The sequence below is a fragment of the Barbus barbus genome (genome assembly GCF_936440315.1).
Source record: "Barbus barbus genome assembly, chromosome: 35".
NCBI classification, from domain to species: domain Eukaryota; kingdom Metazoa; phylum Chordata; class Actinopteri; order Cypriniformes; family Cyprinidae; genus Barbus; species Barbus barbus.
In genome coordinates, this window is record NC_136763.1 from 12793645 (window position 1) to 12812930 (window position 19286).

At 35.8% G+C, this 19286-nt stretch overlaps 1 protein-coding gene across 1 annotated transcript in view; it reads left to right on the forward strand.

Moving 5' to 3' along the window:
- The window catches only part of LOC306854666 (segment polarity protein dishevelled homolog DVL-1-like), a 40228-nt gene that overhangs the window by 17626 nt on the left and 3316 nt on the right, over positions 1-19286 (forward strand). Inside the window, exons 2-14 of the mRNA XM_079392862.1 lie at positions 6033-6102; positions 6487-6608; positions 9156-9268; positions 12580-12718; positions 12887-12980; positions 13324-13393; positions 13475-13614; positions 15507-15583; positions 15670-15737; positions 15853-15930; positions 16012-16146; positions 16415-16582; positions 17338-17556. Coding sequence (XP_079248988.1) covers positions 6033-6102; positions 6487-6608; positions 9156-9268; positions 12580-12718; positions 12887-12980; positions 13324-13393; positions 13475-13614; positions 15507-15583; positions 15670-15737; positions 15853-15930; positions 16012-16146; positions 16415-16582; positions 17338-17556 — 1493 coding nt within the window. The remainder of the gene's footprint in view (positions 1-6032; positions 6103-6486; positions 6609-9155; positions 9269-12579; positions 12719-12886; positions 12981-13323; positions 13394-13474; positions 13615-15506; positions 15584-15669; positions 15738-15852; positions 15931-16011; positions 16147-16414; positions 16583-17337; positions 17557-19286) is intronic.

A 19286-nucleotide genomic window follows, 5' to 3' on the forward strand; every position in this document is an offset into this window, starting at 1 on the left:
AATGATTTATATTTTATAAAAATAATTAACAATGAGATCCGAACAGGCCTTTGATTTTGTATAATTATAATTTTGATTTGAAAATTAAAAGTCCTGCTGGAAAAGAAAAATCATAGTGAGGAACAGGCCAAAACCTTACTCTTATCAGTATGTAATAAATGTAATAATTTTTTTTTTAAATAATATTTAATTGACTTTAATTTGATGTAATGACTTTAATTTAGGCTACATAGAATTGTTATTTTTAAATTACAAATGTATTTGTTGTTGTAGTAATTCTATGTTTGATTATTTCTTGGGATGAAAAGGCACTGACTTCGTGGAATGACTCCACTCTCTATTCAAAATTATGATGAGGTCATGCAAATAAAGCTAAAGACTAGTTTAACATGACATGTTCTTGAAACAGTTGCTGTCTGTCTCACAATGGGAACGTTTGGGCTTCTTAGTTTCCTGCTACTAGTGCTTCATACCTCTGCCGATGGACCTGTACCAGGATTAGTGAATGAAATCATCCATGTGGAGAAGGCATTGTCATGGTATGAAGCAAAGGCATATTGCCTAAATAATTTTGGACAACCCTTTGTAACTACAGATAAGAATGATCTAAAGATTCTCAGCAGTTCTGCCAACCAGCTTTCTTGGGTGGGACTGCATAGATCTTATGCTGTTTGGTACTGGGTGGATGAGACCATATCCAATTATTTCAACTGGTTTGGAAAGTGTGCCTCATTGAACCGGGCTGGATATTGGTACATCACGCCATGTGACAGGGAGCTATTCTTTTTGTGTAAGAAGGTTTCTGGAGACTGGGTCTTAGTCAGAGAAAACAAAACTTGGCAGGGGGCAAAACAACACTGTGAAACGCATCACGCTGGTCTTGTGATTATATCTAATGAAGAGGAGAACAACATTATCTGTGTTCTGATAGATACTGGTTTTGCCTGGATTGGTCTAGCTACAGTTCAACAAGATAGTCCTTTGAAAGAGACATGGAGATTGGTAGGAGTCAACGAGCCTGCCACATTCTCCAAGTGGTATAGTCGTTTGTTTTGTGCAGTGATTGATTGGAGAGGATCCTGGCATGACCGTGTTTGTTTTGAGAAACATCCATTTATCTGCTTCAGAAATGTTAACAACATTATGGAATTCAGGCTGGTCAATGAAAATAAAATCTGGAAAGAAGCTCAGTCTCACTGCAAGCTGTTGAACATGAACCTAGTGATGTTGAAAGCAGAAGAAGAATTGACTGAGTTAATGGTTTACATCCATGGCATACACAGCTCTTTTGTGGATAATCTTTACTTTTGGATCGGGTTATATAATAACCCTTGGTTTTGGGTTAATAGCCTATTAAAGATTCAATATTGGAATAGCATGCAACCTGATAATGTGGATTTCAAGAACAGAACCATTTCACCAAACAGACAAGCGTGTGGAGCTTTAAAGGATGGTGAGTTGTTTGATGAGTCCTGTATTGATCCACTCCCCTTCTTTTGTATGGCCACAGTGCGCTCTATGGTCCTGGTGTCAGAACCCAAATCATGGATGGAGGCCTTGAAACACTGTAGAGACAGATATGTGGACTTGGCCAGTCTGTCAAAAGCTATGGAGCAGCAAGTGGCTGAGAATAAAGTTAAAGACGTCCAGAGTAATTATGTGTGGATTGGGCTGAACTTTCTAGCGGGTAGTTGGATCTGGGTGTCTGGGGATAATATACAGTATGTGAACTGGGTGACTGATGGAAACCTACAGTGTCCAGTCTCTCGTCACTGTGGAGCCCTCACTGTAGCAAACGGGGAGTGGGAGCCAAGACCATGTGAGGAGAGACTGGAATTTCTCTGTTTTCAGACTTACACCGTGTCCTAACTACACACGACGCGACATGATTCCAGCAACAAGCAATTAGCCTTTTTCACAAAAATCGGAAATTATGTCAGCGCAGGGTAAAGTTAGTTCCGTTACAGGTCTGCGCCTATTATATCAGTAAGCCCTTTTCCCAAATAATGCTTCTTACCTTTTCCAAGATGTTGTCATATAATCTATAAAGAAATAACATTTTACTTGTTTGTAACTTAATAGGTGTTCATATTAAAATATGTATGAACTTAATACATGACCTAGACTATTTATTTAGCACAAATCCTGTCATTTTAATAAATATTACATGAAATTTATAAAAAATTGTTGCTGCTCCAATTAAGCTCAGTGTGCTCTCTTTAAGCTCTTCCACATTGAACATCTATGTAAATACTTCATAAACAGACTTTAAATATTAACTGATGTTAAGTTAATGGATTTTCTATGGATTCTGTCGACTCAAATCTACAGACTGGCTCTGAGCTTTGGCAACTAGCATCAAATTTCCAGACTGTAAATCTGTGGAAAATCGGGGCAAAAATCATGTAGTGTATTCCAGCCTTAAGAGACTATAGATATGTTGACATCCATGTAATAATAGGCTTCATAATGAGGCTAGTTTCTGTGTTCATCCCCATGAATTATATGTTTTATTGGTTTGTTTTATTTGATTTTTGAATGTGTGTTACTTAGCTGAACATGGACTAGTATAGATGTTGCAATGCGCTTAATTGAAACTTCATTATGAATATATAACTGATCGACTTGAATGCCTTGTTGCTTGATTTTAGTGTTCTGTTTTTTGTTTTTTTTTTGTGATTGATTTTGTACCTTCAAAAAATATATTTTGACAATTATTCTTTAAAAATTTTCCTTAAAATAAACAAGAATTTTTAATAAAACATGATGTGAGCTTAATGGGAACAGGGCTGTGCTTAAAGGGTACAGAAATGTACCCATTAAGCACAGCCGGACTTTTTGAATTTAATGATGTATAGCTTAATTGAAATGCTTTTGTCATTTAAAATAAAATTTAATTTTGTGTGAGAGATTAATATTTTATTTTAACATAACTTTTTGTACTGTATCTTGTGCACTAACAATGTCTCAATGTAGATTTTGTAAGGAATAATTGACGACGGGCCGTTGAATTATTAGAAAAATAATGCACACCCGAGGTGGTGATGCGGCCACGACGCGAAGCGGAGCGTTCGCCGTGCGTTTCCCTGAAAATAATTGCACACCTCAGAACGTTCGTCAGCCAATCAGATTCAAGCATTCAACGGCCCCGTAGTATAAGGTGAGCTTAATAGGTACGTTTATCCTACACTGTGTATGTGTATGCTCCTGAAATAAAGGTTTAGAAAAATGTGATGAATTGTTTTTGTTAATATGACTCTCTTTTAAGGGTATAATCAATTATTTTCCATTGTCTAGTCTTTAATAAGCAAACAAAAATCATAATAAATTGTAATATCGAATTGAAATAGTGACTGCTAAGATGTGTGTTTTTTTTATTATTATTGTGACAGACTGTATATTAAGTGTATCATTCAACTTTTTCCCATGGTCTAGAGTTAAAAACAAAAATCGCAACATAGCAATATCGAATCGCAATACTTGTAGAATCGCAATACATATCGTATCGGCACCCAAGTATCGTGATAGTATCGAATCGGGAGGTAGGTGTATTGTCCCATCCCTACTCTCTACACTGGATGTGGCATGGAACACCACGACACAACAAATTCTTTTCTGTTTCTGACGTATTCGGGGCCATAGCTGGGGTTTGTACCCCTTGACCCTTTTTGAAATTGTGTTAATAACACAAATACAAAAATAGAACAAAGATACAAATTCAGTTATTTCAGGTTTTTAGGTATTAAGGTACAGAAACTTAATAATTCAGTGTATAGCACTGCATAGTCTTCAGTGTATAAATTAAATATAGATTAATTCTTGTTAAAAAAAAGAACTATAAATTAATTCAGTCAAGAGCAGTGAGTGATTTTCTCTCTTTTATTTTCTTAGATTAATATTAAGGACACCAACAGCAGCTAGCAAATTATGTGCGGCCACTTTAAGAGGCAAAACATGGATCCAACATAATGATACACATCTGATTTCTTTCTCAAGTGTTTACATTCACTTAGAACATAGCCGACAGTTATACTCGCCAAGATGTGTATTTCGGAATAATTTTGAATGTATTTGTCCGTTCAAGCGCAAGAAGAAGCAAAACTCATTTCAAGAGTGCACAGAACACAGTGTGCGGGTGCTGAATTAAGCGTATTTCACATATTTTTGTGCTTGCATGTTTAAATTGGCGAGGTATATTTTGTTCGTTCAAGCACAAGACACTGCGAGAGAGCGAATTTAATTCAGTTTTTTTCACGCAGTCTGAGACACGCCCCTTTGTGTGTGCACCGCACACGGCACACAAGTACTCAATTGAGTTCTTTTGTGTCTTGTGCTTGAATGCTTTAAAATCTTTTGAATGTTTAAATTGGCAAGGCTTAAAAACATGTGCAAATGACAAGCTTTTGTGATGACGTGCAGCAGTGGGCCATCAAATGTTCTGAGCGTGGGCCCCTATAATTGTCACTGGCTTTCAGCCCACTAGCTAGGGCCATGGGCATACTCTAAGCACTTGCGCTCACGCTGCGTCTGAAGTGGATTCACAATGCGAGGCAACAAAACTCGCATCCGATGTAGATACAGTGTTAGGGTCACAAGGAAGGCAATACAAAGCCTGTATTTTTTCACAACTTACAGGACACATTGTCTTGTAATCCTCTGAGACATTCCTATGGCTTTGTTGATCAAGTAATCCTGCTTTGCTTCTCTCTAGTATTTCAATGGGCAGGGCTAAAAAGGCAGCGATGTAGAAATAGACGGTGATCTGCAGAGGCAGGCTTTAATGTAACAAAATCCAAAATAGTCATTTTTCAGCTTGGTTTTAATAAAGGCTGTGTTTGAACTAATGAGAACGTTTTGAGTTCTGAAATTTACCGGATGTTTTATATTACAATGACCTGTTATATGTCAGAAGATAAAGGGAAATTTGATTTCTCCGTTTATGACCCCTTTAAAATCTTGCTTCTGTGTCTGTAGTTTCTGATATGTTTGCTTTCTCATGAGACAAGATAAATTTCCATTGCAATACAGATTAGCTCAACAGACACCAGCATCCTCACTGAAACTTTTTATTTAAATACATGCACTCTTTTCTTAGACAAACACTCTTCCTTTTGTCGGGTACAAGTGCTGAAGTTAGTAAAGGTTCACTGATGTATTTCAAGTCTTCTTGAGTCGTATGATAACTTTTGTGGACTAAACCTAATTTAAGTCGTTTAAATGTCTGTCTAGATTGTTTCAACAGCATGTGAAATAAGCAATAATATGACAACATTGATATCATAAATTATCATCTCATACTACAACATTATTTTTCAGACTGGTTTGCTGTTGTTAAACATAAAAAAATCTGCCTGGCATACTTGAGTTGACACATTCATGACAAGCCGTCATGTGGGATCCTCACCATATGCCCCTCTATTCAAATCCATTGTGGCAGTTTACAATAAGAAAAGTCAGTCTGAACAACACATTTAAACAGGATCACAGTTACACATCACACAGCACATGAAGATGTCATCTAACCCCTATGAGAGCTCAATTGTCAGCACATGTCGGTGGATGTTGAATACAGCAATCAGTCCCTCTAAGATTTAGCAAACTGAATTTAATGCAAACTTAGTATTATTTGTGGCAGCTTGCATTTTTGTCTTATTTAGCAACAAATGAATCAATACTGCGCAAGCAATCTAATACTTTCGTATGTTCATGTGTTAAGAGTGAGGGACGTAATGAAAGTTAATATTGAAACAAAAGACAATATAACGGTTAAATAATGCATAATAATTAATTATGATAATTTATAACATGTATAGTATATAATCAGTGTCACATGTTGTACATGGTTATTGGTGGGTTTTCACTGCAAAACACAAAAAAAGCAGTTTTTGAGAAAAGTGGCAAATTCAGTCATTTTGGGCAGCAAAAATCTGAAAAAAAAAGGTCCTGCAAAATCCCAGTGGGACTGAGCAGTGGTATATACAACGCTATTCTAATTAATAATACATGCCTCTTTTTCCTTTGTGTCTCTGCAGGGTTGTCAAAGAGGAAGTCTCTGACGATAACGCCAAACTGCCTTGTTTTAATGGGAGAGTGGTGTCATGGGTGAGCTGCGATAACTTCTGCCTTATATAACATCTGAATCAGAGTGGAAAAGGCAGGCAGTCATGCATTCATATGTTATAAGAAAGATGTAACACATGCCCCTAAATCATACACTGCATCATACTGGACATCACCAGTTTTAGTTCACTGATTCATTAAACTAATTATGTTTGAATGGCACTTTGAAGTCGGACAGACTCTAAAGTGTAATGCATAATTCAGGAAAATGCATTCTGCTTGATGCCATTTTTATGTAGCGCCTTTGGGGCCTCTTCATCCAAACTGAGTGAGGGATAAAGAAGAGCCCTTGAAACCTGCACATTGTGTACAAAAAGCAATTAGACAATTACATTTTAAAGCATGCATTTATGTGTCTGTTTGTAGCTTGTATTGGCCGAGAGCTCCCACACAGATGGGATGTCGGTATGCACTGACAGTCATACAGAGCTGCCCCCACCGCTGGAGAGGACGGGAGGCATCGGAAACTCCAGACCGCCCTCATTCCAGTGAGTATCAACACACATGTATCCTGTGCAGCAAACACATCAGGACGAATCTACTAAACAGATTTGCAACTTGTGATATTTCAGCACAAAAATCTCCATCCGCATTTCCTGTCTTCTCTCTACTGTCCTATCTGAATAAAAGCATAAAAAATCTCCACCCGCCATCCTGCTAAAATTATTATTTTAGTATTCAAGAAATTAATAATTTTATTTAGCAAAGGTGTATTAAATGAAACATATGTAACAGTAAAGATATTTATAATATTAAAGATGTTTATAAATAAAAGATGTTTTTTGAGCAGTTTTTGATAGTAATAAGAAATATTTCTAGAGCAGCAAATCAGCATATTAGAATGATTTCTGAAAGATCATGTGACACTGAAGACTGGAGTAATGATGCTGAAAATTCAGCTTTGCCATCAGAGGAATAAATTACATTTTAAAATACAATTTTTTTAAATATTTAGTTTGGAGCAATATTGCACAATTACCTGATTTGCATATGTTCTTTAATGAATCAGGTGCTAGAACACATGCAAATAAACATGACTTCCTTCCTTTTAATTCTCTTGCTCAATCAAACTCATTCACCTGATCTTATGCTATATAGTTAAGATATACAAAATGCTATTTGTTCCATTTGGATCAATTCCACATGCAGTGTGATGTGAGAAATGGTATGACCTCTTGATATTGCTATGATATAATTGTATTATATAACTGAATTGTGTGGGCCTGGTCAAATGAAGCATTTAGTGTTCTCTGCAACAATAGTTATTTAATAGTTAATTTTATGCTCTCATTGTGTTTTATGCTTAACCACTGAAAATGTCCATTTATAGTGAGCACCAGATGTGCTGATTATCTCTAAATGCACATGCACACTTGCATTAGTAATACACTCCTTCCCTCTCACACATTCTGCACAGTCTGTGTTTCCTTCACCTGCACACATATATACACCTCCTTCCTTTATACAACTCTATGCTTTTTACATGAACTAAATGTTTCGCTCCCACAGACTCACTGATCATTCATGTACACCATTGTTTCCTCAGATGATTTGTCTTATGTACCCCTACAGCCCCCATCTATAAGGCTCAAGTAGTCCTTCATCAACATCAAACCAGAAAAGGGTTGATTGTTAAACGACATGTGCCGTTTTTTGTCTTTTTGCTTTCTTGCTTGAAGGAAAAGTTTACACAAAAATTAAAATTCTGTCATTAATTACTCACCTTCATGTTGTTCCAAACCCGCAAGGCTTTCGTCCATCTTCAGAACACAAATTAAGATTTTTTTGATGCAATCCAAGAGCTCTCTGACCCTTAAAAATTGAACCAATAGATTTCACCATACTTAGATATTTAAATTAACATTTCATAAAAGTTGTGATAGCCAGTTGACTGATTACATTAAGAATAGGTCAGATGGGAATTTGCAGTACATTACTATGCTGTTGCTGTAATATTTCTGCCCTCTTGTGGCTGATTTTTAAAATGCACAGCAAAGCAAAAACTCATCAGATTACATGGCTATGATGGCATGTCCTTAATTTCATACACTGGTTGACTGATTCACTGCTTACACATTTGATTCATTCATGCAGCATAGCTCACATTTTTGGTTAGAATAAATATGCTGTAATACATTTTCATTCAAAAGTTTTGGTTAAATTATTTTGTTGTTGTACTGCATCTATTTGACCATAAATACAGTAAAAGCAGTAATGTTTTGAAAACAACTGTTTTCTATTTTCATTTCAATGTTCATTAATATTAATTTATATAAAATATAATTTATTGCTGTAAAGGCAAAGCAGAATTTTCAGCAACCATTAGTCTATTTTTCAGTGTCGCTGTTTTTTTTGTGCTAATTAAAAAGTAATTACAATTATTATTTAATGTTATTTTTATTACATCACCATGTTTGTATTAAAGTAGCAATAACTGAAAGCTGTTTCTTGTTTAATTATTCATTTGTCCTTAAAGATTCATCAATTTCTTTGGCCTGCTGTGTATTTAAATTTATCCTGTCTTCCAGTTTGGAAAGGACAGACTCATTTTTTATATGGTTAAAGAAAAATCCAACGGTTATCACATTCGGGGGTTATGACCTGTATATATAATATTCATAAAGAATCTGTACCATATTATATCTGGTTGGTCGAGGGGTTTGTAATGTTTCTTAGTGAAGGTGGAATACATTTCTCACCTTGCTCAGGTTTCTGCTGAAAACACATATAGATGTACAGTTGTCTGCCCCAGGGGTGTAATTCAGAAACCGATCTTTCATGATGAAACACCCCCTATGTGTCATAATCATTATTCACTGAGTAAACTATCTCTCTCCTTCTCACTCTTGTCCCCTTTCTGCCCTTCTCACAAAAGCTAAAATAGTCTGCATTCCATCGCTCACATATGCATATCTTACATGCACATAGGTGACATACACCTAAGCAGTGTGTATCAGATAATACAGTTGTTGCATTGTGTCTCATGTCGCTCAGAGCTCATGCTGCATATATATCTGTTTGTGTGCTTGCTGCAGTGCTAATGCAGTGAACAGCCGCGACGGGATGGACACAGAAACTGGAAGCGAGTCTGTTCTCTGCCACCGTCGAGAGCGGGAACGAGAAAGGACCAGACGGAGGAGAGATGAATGTGAGTGTAGCTCTGAGAATAAATACTGTAATTTTAGCATATGTCCCCAAATCCCTCCTGCACATGCCATTTATTTTTACCACAAATATTTTACATTCTTGAAAAAAAGTGATATAATCATGGCTTGATCCTATGAGAATGGCAAATGTTTTTTTACCCCCTCTTATGTAGGATATTTGCCTCATTTGTGTGCGAAATACATTTGTCTTTTCAAACCAGGGTCAAAAAGTCATCTCTCTCTGTGTATGTTTGTTTTGTGAATATTACTGTATTCATCTTTGTATTTTTATGTGTGCACTGGCTTGTATTAAGCTCATATATCATCTCAGAGGAAAGTCTTAATTTATCCTTAATTACTTGCTATGACAGACTGAAACAACATCATCTTTAAGTATGTTCTCACATTAATATTACAGAACAAAAGCAAATAAAGCAATCTGTCATTTAAATGACATTTAACAGACTCTCATTGTACACTTTATTTCCCTTTATTACTTTGTATTTGATTTTCCCTTCATTGATTGTTGGCACAGTAAATAACTGCTCAATTAATGAACACATCCGTAGACTGTACAATGACAAAAATGTTACATTTATTTACAACAACAGACGTTAGCAGAGCAGAATCACACACCCTTCCTGTCCTCCATTCAACATAGTCCTCACCCTAGCAAAACAAATGCTTACTCACACACAAACACACCCAGACCTCTCAAAGTAATTTATCTGTGTGTTTGTGACGGCAGCGCGGCGCTCTCTGTTGGCCCATTAGTTCCTGCTGATCATTAATCAATGTGGCTTAATTAGGCGGCCAGTCTGGAGACAGTGTCAGTGGTGACAGTGCAACACTGAGTTCACAATTAATAGGACAGAAAGGAAAAACAAATATTAGGTATACAAGATGTGCTTTTCCTCTGGGAATAGCCCGGCAGAAGCTAAGGATTGTGTGCATCCAGATGGTATTTTGTGTTGTGCCCCTTTTTTGATTTTCCATCAAAATGCAAAGCAGGGATGTGGATTTTTGTATGTATGTATGCATAAATGTATATTTCCCCCCCAATGCTAAACACACAACACAAAGAATTTACATAACAAGACATCCAAATAACTAACAATGTATTGTTACAAAAATAAATAAATAAGTGACCCTGGACCACAAAACCAGTCCTAAGTCACATGGGTATATTTGGAACAATAGCCAACAATACATATGGGTCAAAATGATACATTTTTCTTTTATGCCAAAAATCATCAGGATATTAAGTAAAGATCATGTTCCATGAAGATATGTAATGTTCCGTATATCAAAACTTATTTTTTTATTAGTAATATGCATCACTAAGGATTTTATTTGGACAACTTTAAAGGCAATTTTCTCAATATTTTTTGCACCCTCAGATTGCAGATTTTCAAATAGTTGTATCTCATCAAATATGGTCCTATCCTAAAAACCATACCTCAATAGAAAGCTTATTTATTCAGCTTTCAGATGATGTATAAATCTCAATTTCCAAAACATTTTAACATTATGACTGGTTTTGTGGTGGGTCACATATAAAAAATAAAGTAACTTAGGCTGTTGAGTGTGTCAAGCTTAACATTTATTTATTTATTTATTTATTTATGTATATATTTTTTTCCAGGGCATACAACATTGATTAAATATTACAATACTTAGTATTAAATAAAATACTAATAAAGTAAATAAAATGATTAATTAGCTAAAATCTAGATGCGTATTTGAAGAGCGTGAAGAACAGCCAGGCGTAACATTTATTAAGTATTAAATTATTTATTTATTTCAAAAGATAACGTTACATTTCAGACAGTATATCTGTACAGTACTTTACAGGTTCTTTTCTCACCTCGCGGGGTTTGTGAACAAGCTCTGTTATCTCGTCGTGGTAATATGTTGCTCGTAAATTATAATTGCACATGGCCTCACTCTCGAGCATCGGACGCAAAAATCGAAACAGTCGCGCGCACATTCCCAAGTGCTGCTGTTGATGAATGGCAGCGCGCGAACAGAAGGGGCGGGTAATAAATTCATGTTGCTCGCTCCCGCGGGAGTTCTCTGTGTAGTAGTAGTTTATTTGTGTGCACCGGCGGAGAGCAGCTCTTCTGTCGTTAGCGCTTTCTGAGGTAAGGCATTTTACATATTTTATTTCAAATAAACAGTATTCAGGTTTTCAGTTCAAATGTTTTGTAGTGTTTCAATATTATTAATTTATCATGAAGACTTTCGTAATTGGCGTGTATTTTGGTTAGATCAAGTGAAAGGGGTAGACTATGACAAAAAAACAAAAAAACATCTACAGAATTATATATATAAAATTGTATGTATAAATTAGGTAATTTTCTTCATCACTATTTTGTACAATATTTTAAAATATTTAAACGACATTAAAAATAGTTTTAAAAGAATATTATTTTGTTTTTATTTTAATATATTTTTCTTATTTTACCCCATTTGATTGTTTGTTTGATTTTTACATTTATAAGACTAAAATAACTTAAATTAAGTGGGAATGATCTACAGTTTTAACCAGCATGTGAAGAACTAATTTACTAATTATAACCTAATATATCTTTATACATCTCATGTGATGTATTGTTATATTATCTCTCTAAACATGTGATATATCTTTAGGCTAAATAGGCTGCTCACACGAATAGAGGTGATGTATTGAGTACTTTATCATTTCATTGCTGGAAGTCAAACATGCCTCTGTAAAGGATTGCTTCTCTATGTCTAGATACATTAAGCTATATCACCGTCTTTTGTAGTTTGCTTTCCATCCTAAATAATATAAATGATATATTTACACATATTTTATTCTCCGTTTGTTGCGCAGTTCACTACATCTCTTCTGTTCTTCTGCCTGTCTTTTTTTAACCAAACTTACCAGTTTACCTATACCAATTTACTAGCGACTGCAAATAAATCAAGTAAAAATCAAAAGACTGGCATGTGAGTGAGCATATCATAGACAGTATGAGAGAGCGATGTCAGCCCAGTGAAAGAGGCACTGGTCACCCAACTCTTCTGGAGTGTTTCGGGTTCCACCAGAGGGAATATACAAAGCCTGGCTCACTGGGATGCCGCCGCCTTACCAGAGCCTTCCAGCCAATCAGATGCCATCCTGAGGCAGAGCCACGCCCACGGGAGTGTATGTTTTCTTCTTTTAAAGTTTGTCACTCGAGGTTTGATCAAGCCATGAATATATCCACGTATTTGTACCTCTTTGTTGGTATTTTGTTTTTTCAACAAGGCCTTGACAAGCCTCTGTGTATCTGCTCGTTGTTCTCAGTCCCACGTGTGAACGGTCACTCTAAAGCAGAGCGGGTGGTGAGGGACACGGCCATGGCCTGTGACAGCGGCTCTGTGATGAGCAGTGAGCTGGAGTCAAGCTCCTTCATTGACAGCGAGGAGGATGAGAATGCTAGCAGGTTTGGTTTGGAATGATTAAAAGCAAAAAAAAATTGACATTTTATGTATATATAATTTTTCCTGTGTGCCAGACTTGTAACTGAATTATTATTTAGTCTTGGCTGTTGGAGCATAATTATATGTTCAATAATCAATCTATTCTTCTCTCCTCTGTTTGTCTCTCTCAGGCTGAGCAGTTCCACAGAGCAGAGCTCTTCTTTTCAGTTAATGAAGAGACATAAGCGCAGGCGCCGGCGACACAAAGTGGCAAAAATTGACAGGGTTAGATGTGTGTGTGTGTGTGCACCTACTTAATCATATTTTGGGGATGAATTTGTACCCAGAAAAGAGCTAAACCCCCAAAAATACATCCTTTTGAGTATGTTCTCACATGTAAAAAAAATTAAAAAAATGAAGTAAATAGAGTTTTTTAGAAGAAAATGCAAAATGTTTTCTGTTACGTTTAGGTTGCGAATTACAATATTTATAACTGGCTGTACATAAAAATAATATAAGTCTGTGGAATGTGCCCATTTAGATAGCTAAGTAAACTTATATGTGTGTGATAATTTTGTTGTATGTGGCTTCTAAGGGTCTCACATAACTCCTGGTTTTATTTCCACAGTCATCTTCCTTCAGCAGTATCACAGATTCAACCATGAGCCTCAACATTATCACAGTTACCCTTAATATGGGTAAGATCAGCTTGCCTTGTACATGAACACAAACAGTACATCACAAATTCATCACTTACATGTTCTCTTTCATTCGCACAGAGAAATATAACTTTCTTGGCATCAGTATAGTGGGCCAAAGTAACGATAGAGGAGATGGTGGCATCTACATTGGCTCTATTATGAAGGGAGGAGCGGTGGCAGCAGATGGGAGGATAGAGCCAGGCGACATGCTGCTACAGGTAGGTTGTAGTGTCCGGAATGAAACATCTTGGGAATGGTTACTTCTGTTTGTGATCATTTCAGTCAAATTATTATTTTTTAAAATTTTAGCACCAGTTGTTTTTGTAAATCTGACAATGTAAAAAGACAATGCAAAGAGGTTGTTGTCAAAGGATGGGCCGTTAAATACTAAATGAGTAAAAACCACAGTCTGTGGTTTTAGCAGAGCAAAGTTCTCCCTTTTATTTCACAGCAAAAGGCTCAGAGAGGGTGTAAAATAATCATGAAAAACTAAATTACAAATTACATTTAATAATTTTACTACATTATAGTTTAACAAAATGATAAAAATGCATTATAGGGAAAATGCACCCAAAAATGAAAATTCTGTCATTATTTACTCACTCTCATGTAGTTCCAAACCCTTATGACTTACTCTCTTCTGTGAATCATGAAAGAATGTTTTGAAGAAAGTTGTTAAACTCACAGTTTCAGTTCCCACTGACTTCCATTTTATTTTTCACCACGCAATTTAAGTCAATGGAAACAAAAACTACTTGCTTACCAACATTCTTCAAAATATCTTCTTTTGAATGACATGGTTGTGAGTAAATGAGACAAAATGTTCATTTCTGGGTGGGCTGTCTCTGTAAAAACACCTAATAGCTCAGTTTTTTTTACTCCTTGTTCAAAAAGCAGATTAGTATAATGCAATGTATTGGCTCTGCCAGTGGAAGATACTGTGGTGTATTAAAGCGATTATACACTGCAGGGACATACGGCTTGTATTTACATTAGTTTTTAGGGATGAAATTTGGCCTCTGTGCTCTGTGGCTTTAGTGATTGTCTGTAGATACAGATGCAGCCTTCAATGCCTGCAGCAGCTGCTGATCCCTCTTGAGCAGCAGATTACAGTAATAGTTATGGATTAGACGGCAGCTTTATACCGGCATGGCACAGTGTAGATATTAGGAACATTTCCTGGAGGGCCAGTGTCCTGCAGAGTTTAGCTCCAATTTGCCCCAACACACCTGCCTTGAAGTTTCAAGTATACCAAGCAAGACCTTGGTTAGCTGGTTCAGGTGTGTTTGATTAGGGTTGGAGCTTAACTCTGCAGGACACCGGCCCTCCAGGAACAAGTTTGGTGACCCCTGCCTTAAGATATGAGTATTATTAGATCAGTTAAATGCATTTTTTTTTTGCTGTTTTATATACAGGAACGTAGAAGGTCCCAGTTTGCTTGTGTGTAAATGAAAAATAGCGCTGAGCATCTGAGTTTATTTATACTATATAGCTAAACTCTGAAATGATTTAAAAGGGTTAACTTTTCATCCAGTTGTTGCCAAATAGATTCAAAACGTTTAATGTAAAAACAAGGTTACTTTTAAAGTGAAAGTCTTTAAGTTAATATAAATAAGGCATGGTTTACACATGGGACATAGAGGGATGACATCAGTTTTGAATCGAATTGAAACATACAGTTTAAACTTGAAACTTACTTCAACCTCAACCTCAGCCTTTTTGACTCTAAAGCCCACAAAGTCCAAAATAATATTCAAAGCCTGTCATATTTGTACATTTTAAAAAAATGTTTTACCTACAATTTCTTCTCAGTAAAATGTTTTAGGGCTTGGCATAATTAGAAGAAAATGTATATTCATTATAAAAAAAAAATACCCAATGGCCTTTTATGATTTTATTAATTTACAAGATATTTACAAGAATAACTAATCACACTTTTAAATATATGTTTAATAGAATTGCAATAAAGTTAATGGTTTAAAGTCTTACTGAGGCTCCCTTGGAAATTTGGTTGTGCCCTATAATAATTCAAAATAATTGTAAATATAATGTACATAATTGTGAATATTCAAAATGGTACCGTATGTTTCTGCCACATTTTGACTTGCAGGTGAATGACGTAAACTTTGAAAACATGAGCAATGATGATGCAGTCAGGATCCTCAGAGAGATTGTCTCAAAGAATGGGTAAGAATGAACAGGAGCAAGATGTCTGAGTTGTCTCAGTTAGATGTAAGTGTGTTTAAACAAACTATTGTACTTGTCCTCTGTAGGCCCATCAGTCTCACTGTTGCCAAATGCTGGGACCCTTCCCCTCGTAGTTACTTTACAATACCCAGAGGTCAGTATACACAAACACTTTGTTTCCATTTCTTTCCGATACACAAAAGCCAGACACAGATATACTTATCCATCTTCTCGGACTTACTCTTTACTGCTTGTTTTCTTTTCCAAAGCTGAACCAGTTAGACCCATTGACCCGGCAGCATGGATTTCCCACACTACTGCACTTACAGGATCTTACCCACAAAATGGTACAGTCTTTTCTTTCTGACAGATCACCACATTCTTCTTTTTGCAGAGCGTAATGTTAATCATCTTGTTGTCTTTCACAGAGTTTGACGATCTCCCTCTTGCAGTGGGAAAGACAGACATGGCCACTATTGTAAAGGTGATGCAGCTCCCAGACTCAGGACTAGAAATAAGGGACAGAATGTGGCTGAAGATTACTATAGCTAATGCTATTATAGGTGAGCTGTCTTTTTTGCTGTTTGTGAGATTTTATTACTGCTGATGTTATAAAAATGATGTTTGTTAAATCAGACTGTTATAGTTTTTATTAATATTTTAAAGTTTGAGTTTTTTATATATTTTACTTTATTTGAGTTAACAGAAATATTTTTATGGTGATATTTTTTCATGGTATTATAATTGTTTTTTTATGGTATTAGATAACTAAAATATCCCTGGTGTATAGGTTTTTATTTGTAATCTGTCTGCCAATCTCGCATGTTACAGGAGGTGATGTAGTAGACTGGCTCTACTCACGGGTCGAGGGATTCAAAGACCGACGGGATGCCAGGAAATACGCCAGCAGCCTGCTGAAACATGGCTATCTCCGACACACTGTCAACAAGATCACCTTCTCTGAACAATGCTACTACACATTTGGAGATCTCTGCCAAAGTACAGCACATCTCTACATTTCCTTTAAAGGAATAGTTCACCCAAACATGAAAATTAGGTGAAAATTTATTCACCCTCAGGCCGTTCCAAGATGTAGAGGAGTTTGTTTCCTAATCGGAACAGATTTGGAGAAATTTAGCATAACATCACTTGCTCACCAATGGATCCTTTGCAGTGAATGGGTGCCATCTGAATGAGAGGCCAAACAACCGATAAAAAAAAGACATATCCACAGTCTAACACCAAATTAATGTTTTGTCTAGTGGAAAGCTGCATGTTTGTTATAAATGTATCATTAAGACATCTTCAAACCATTAGCTCCAGCCTCCATCTATAATATTGCTTTCTTCAATCCGATGAGAAATATGCACAAAATCAAGCACCGTTTACAAGCAAAAACAGTCTGATATGTAGATACAAATATGGAGATGAATTCTGATGTGTTATTAGGGTTTAATGATGGATTTGTTTTTTGCAAGTAAGAAGATTTTCACTTCACAAGATGTTAATTGATGAAATGGAGCCATAGTGATGTTTTTATCAGCTGTTTGAACTCTCGTTCTGACGGCACCCATTCACTGCAGAGGATCCATTTGTCATAATGAAGAAACAAACTTATCTGCATTTTGGATGGCCTAAAAGAGAGTATATTTTCAACCAAATGAAATTTTCGGCTGAACTATTCCTTTACGTTTTATACCAATCCATTTAAAAGGTACATTTAACCTCTTAAATATTTCCTTCTTTCTTCTTAGATATGGCTACACTGAACTTGAATGAGGGATCGAGTGTTGCTGGTTCAGAGCAGGACACATTGGCCCCTCTCCCCCCTCCATCCACTAACCCGTGGCCCATGGGTGGCCAACCCTTCCCCTACCCACCCTTCTCCACACCACCCTCTGGTTTCCCCCCAGGATATTCCGACCCCTGCCACAGTTTCCACAGTGGCAGTGCAGGAAGTCATCACAGTGAGGGTGAGTACGGAAAGGTTATCCATCACTTAAGACATCACAGTAAGAGCTCCTGAAATAAACAGCCTAGTTCAAATCTGAAAAAATAAGATCTTATAGTTAGATAATGTAGAAATAGTTTTAAATGTATGAAATGGCCAATCTTGTGGTACAGTATACTGCTTTTGCTTGCACTTCATCTAGTTTTTGAATGCAGTAGTTATGAAATTATATAGCTTTGCACATTCCTAATATAAATTTCAGGCATGACCTATATTATTTATATACTGCTATACACCCATCCCAGCTGTAGTATTTTGTGGGGTCTCTTAACTTTAAAACCTTTCAGGCATCTCTCAGTTTATTGTCCTCAACATTTTAAGAATTGATTTCAGCTCTTGTCATGAGTTCACCTTCAGTGCTTGCATTCATCTCATTCTCTAGTGCTTTTTGCCTTCAACGCTGATACATTGCACAACACACATCCATCTCAATCCACTGCTTCACATTAATGCATAACCTGTTGCTCATTTCACACATACCATGCACTAGCTTAGTGAGGATATCAGGAAGGAAACTCAGTAGCCTGTTGTGAATGTGTTTGTGAGTTGCCTGTAGAGAGCAGTTGGAGTGATCTGCCATCTCCTGAGTGATGGTTTAGGTGTGTTGTGAGGTTTGAAGCATATGGATAGCAGTCAAAGAAAGTAAAACTAGGGCAGATGCTTGGCTGTGTGGAAAAACATTTTAAATATTACATGGATTTTGTATACTATATATACGCTACCGTGCATAAGTTTGGGGTCGGTAAGATTTTGAAAAATGTTTTTGATAGAAGCCTGTTATACACGTTAAAACATTACAAAACATAAAACACAATAAAAACTGTAATATAATGAAATATTATTACTATTTAAAAGAACTGTTTATTAAAATGTAATTTATTACTGTGATGGAAAAGCTGAATTTTCACATGATCCTTCAGAAATCATTCTATTATGTTGATTTGGTGCTCAAAAAACATGTTTTTTTACAGTAATGTCTTTGTTGAATCTGTGATATGTTTTATTCAGTATTTTTTAAAGAATAGAAAGTAGAAATCTTTTATGATATTAGAAATGTCTTCAGTGTCATTTTGACCATTTAAATGCATCCTTACTGAATAACAGTGTCAATTTTTCCCCCAAAAAAGAACACAACTCACTGACCCCAAATGGTAGTGTTGATGGGATGTCAAAAGTATATTCAATACACTGATTCCATAAAATATCTATGTATAAGACATTAATCAAACAACAATACTAACATGGAAAAAAAATAAAAATACTGACCTCCCTGAATTTATTTTTGATCTTTATTACTGGCTGATTACTTGAACAATTATTTAATTGAGTTGATGTAACAGATATATATAGTGTATATATATATATATATATATATATATATATATATATATTAAACATATATTATACATATCTAATTGAATATATATAGATACAGGTGCATCTCAAAAAATTTGAATATCATGAAATGTAAATTTTTTCTTGTAAGTTATTTCAAAAAGTGAAACTTTCATATATTTTAGATTCATTACATGTAAAGTAAAACATTTCAAAAGTTTTTTTTTTTCATTTTGATGATTAGAGCTTACAGCTCATGAAAGTCAAAAATCAGTATCTCAAAATATTAGAATATTTACATTTGAGTTTCAATTAATGACCATCCCTACAGTATAAACTCCGGGTATCTCTTGTTCT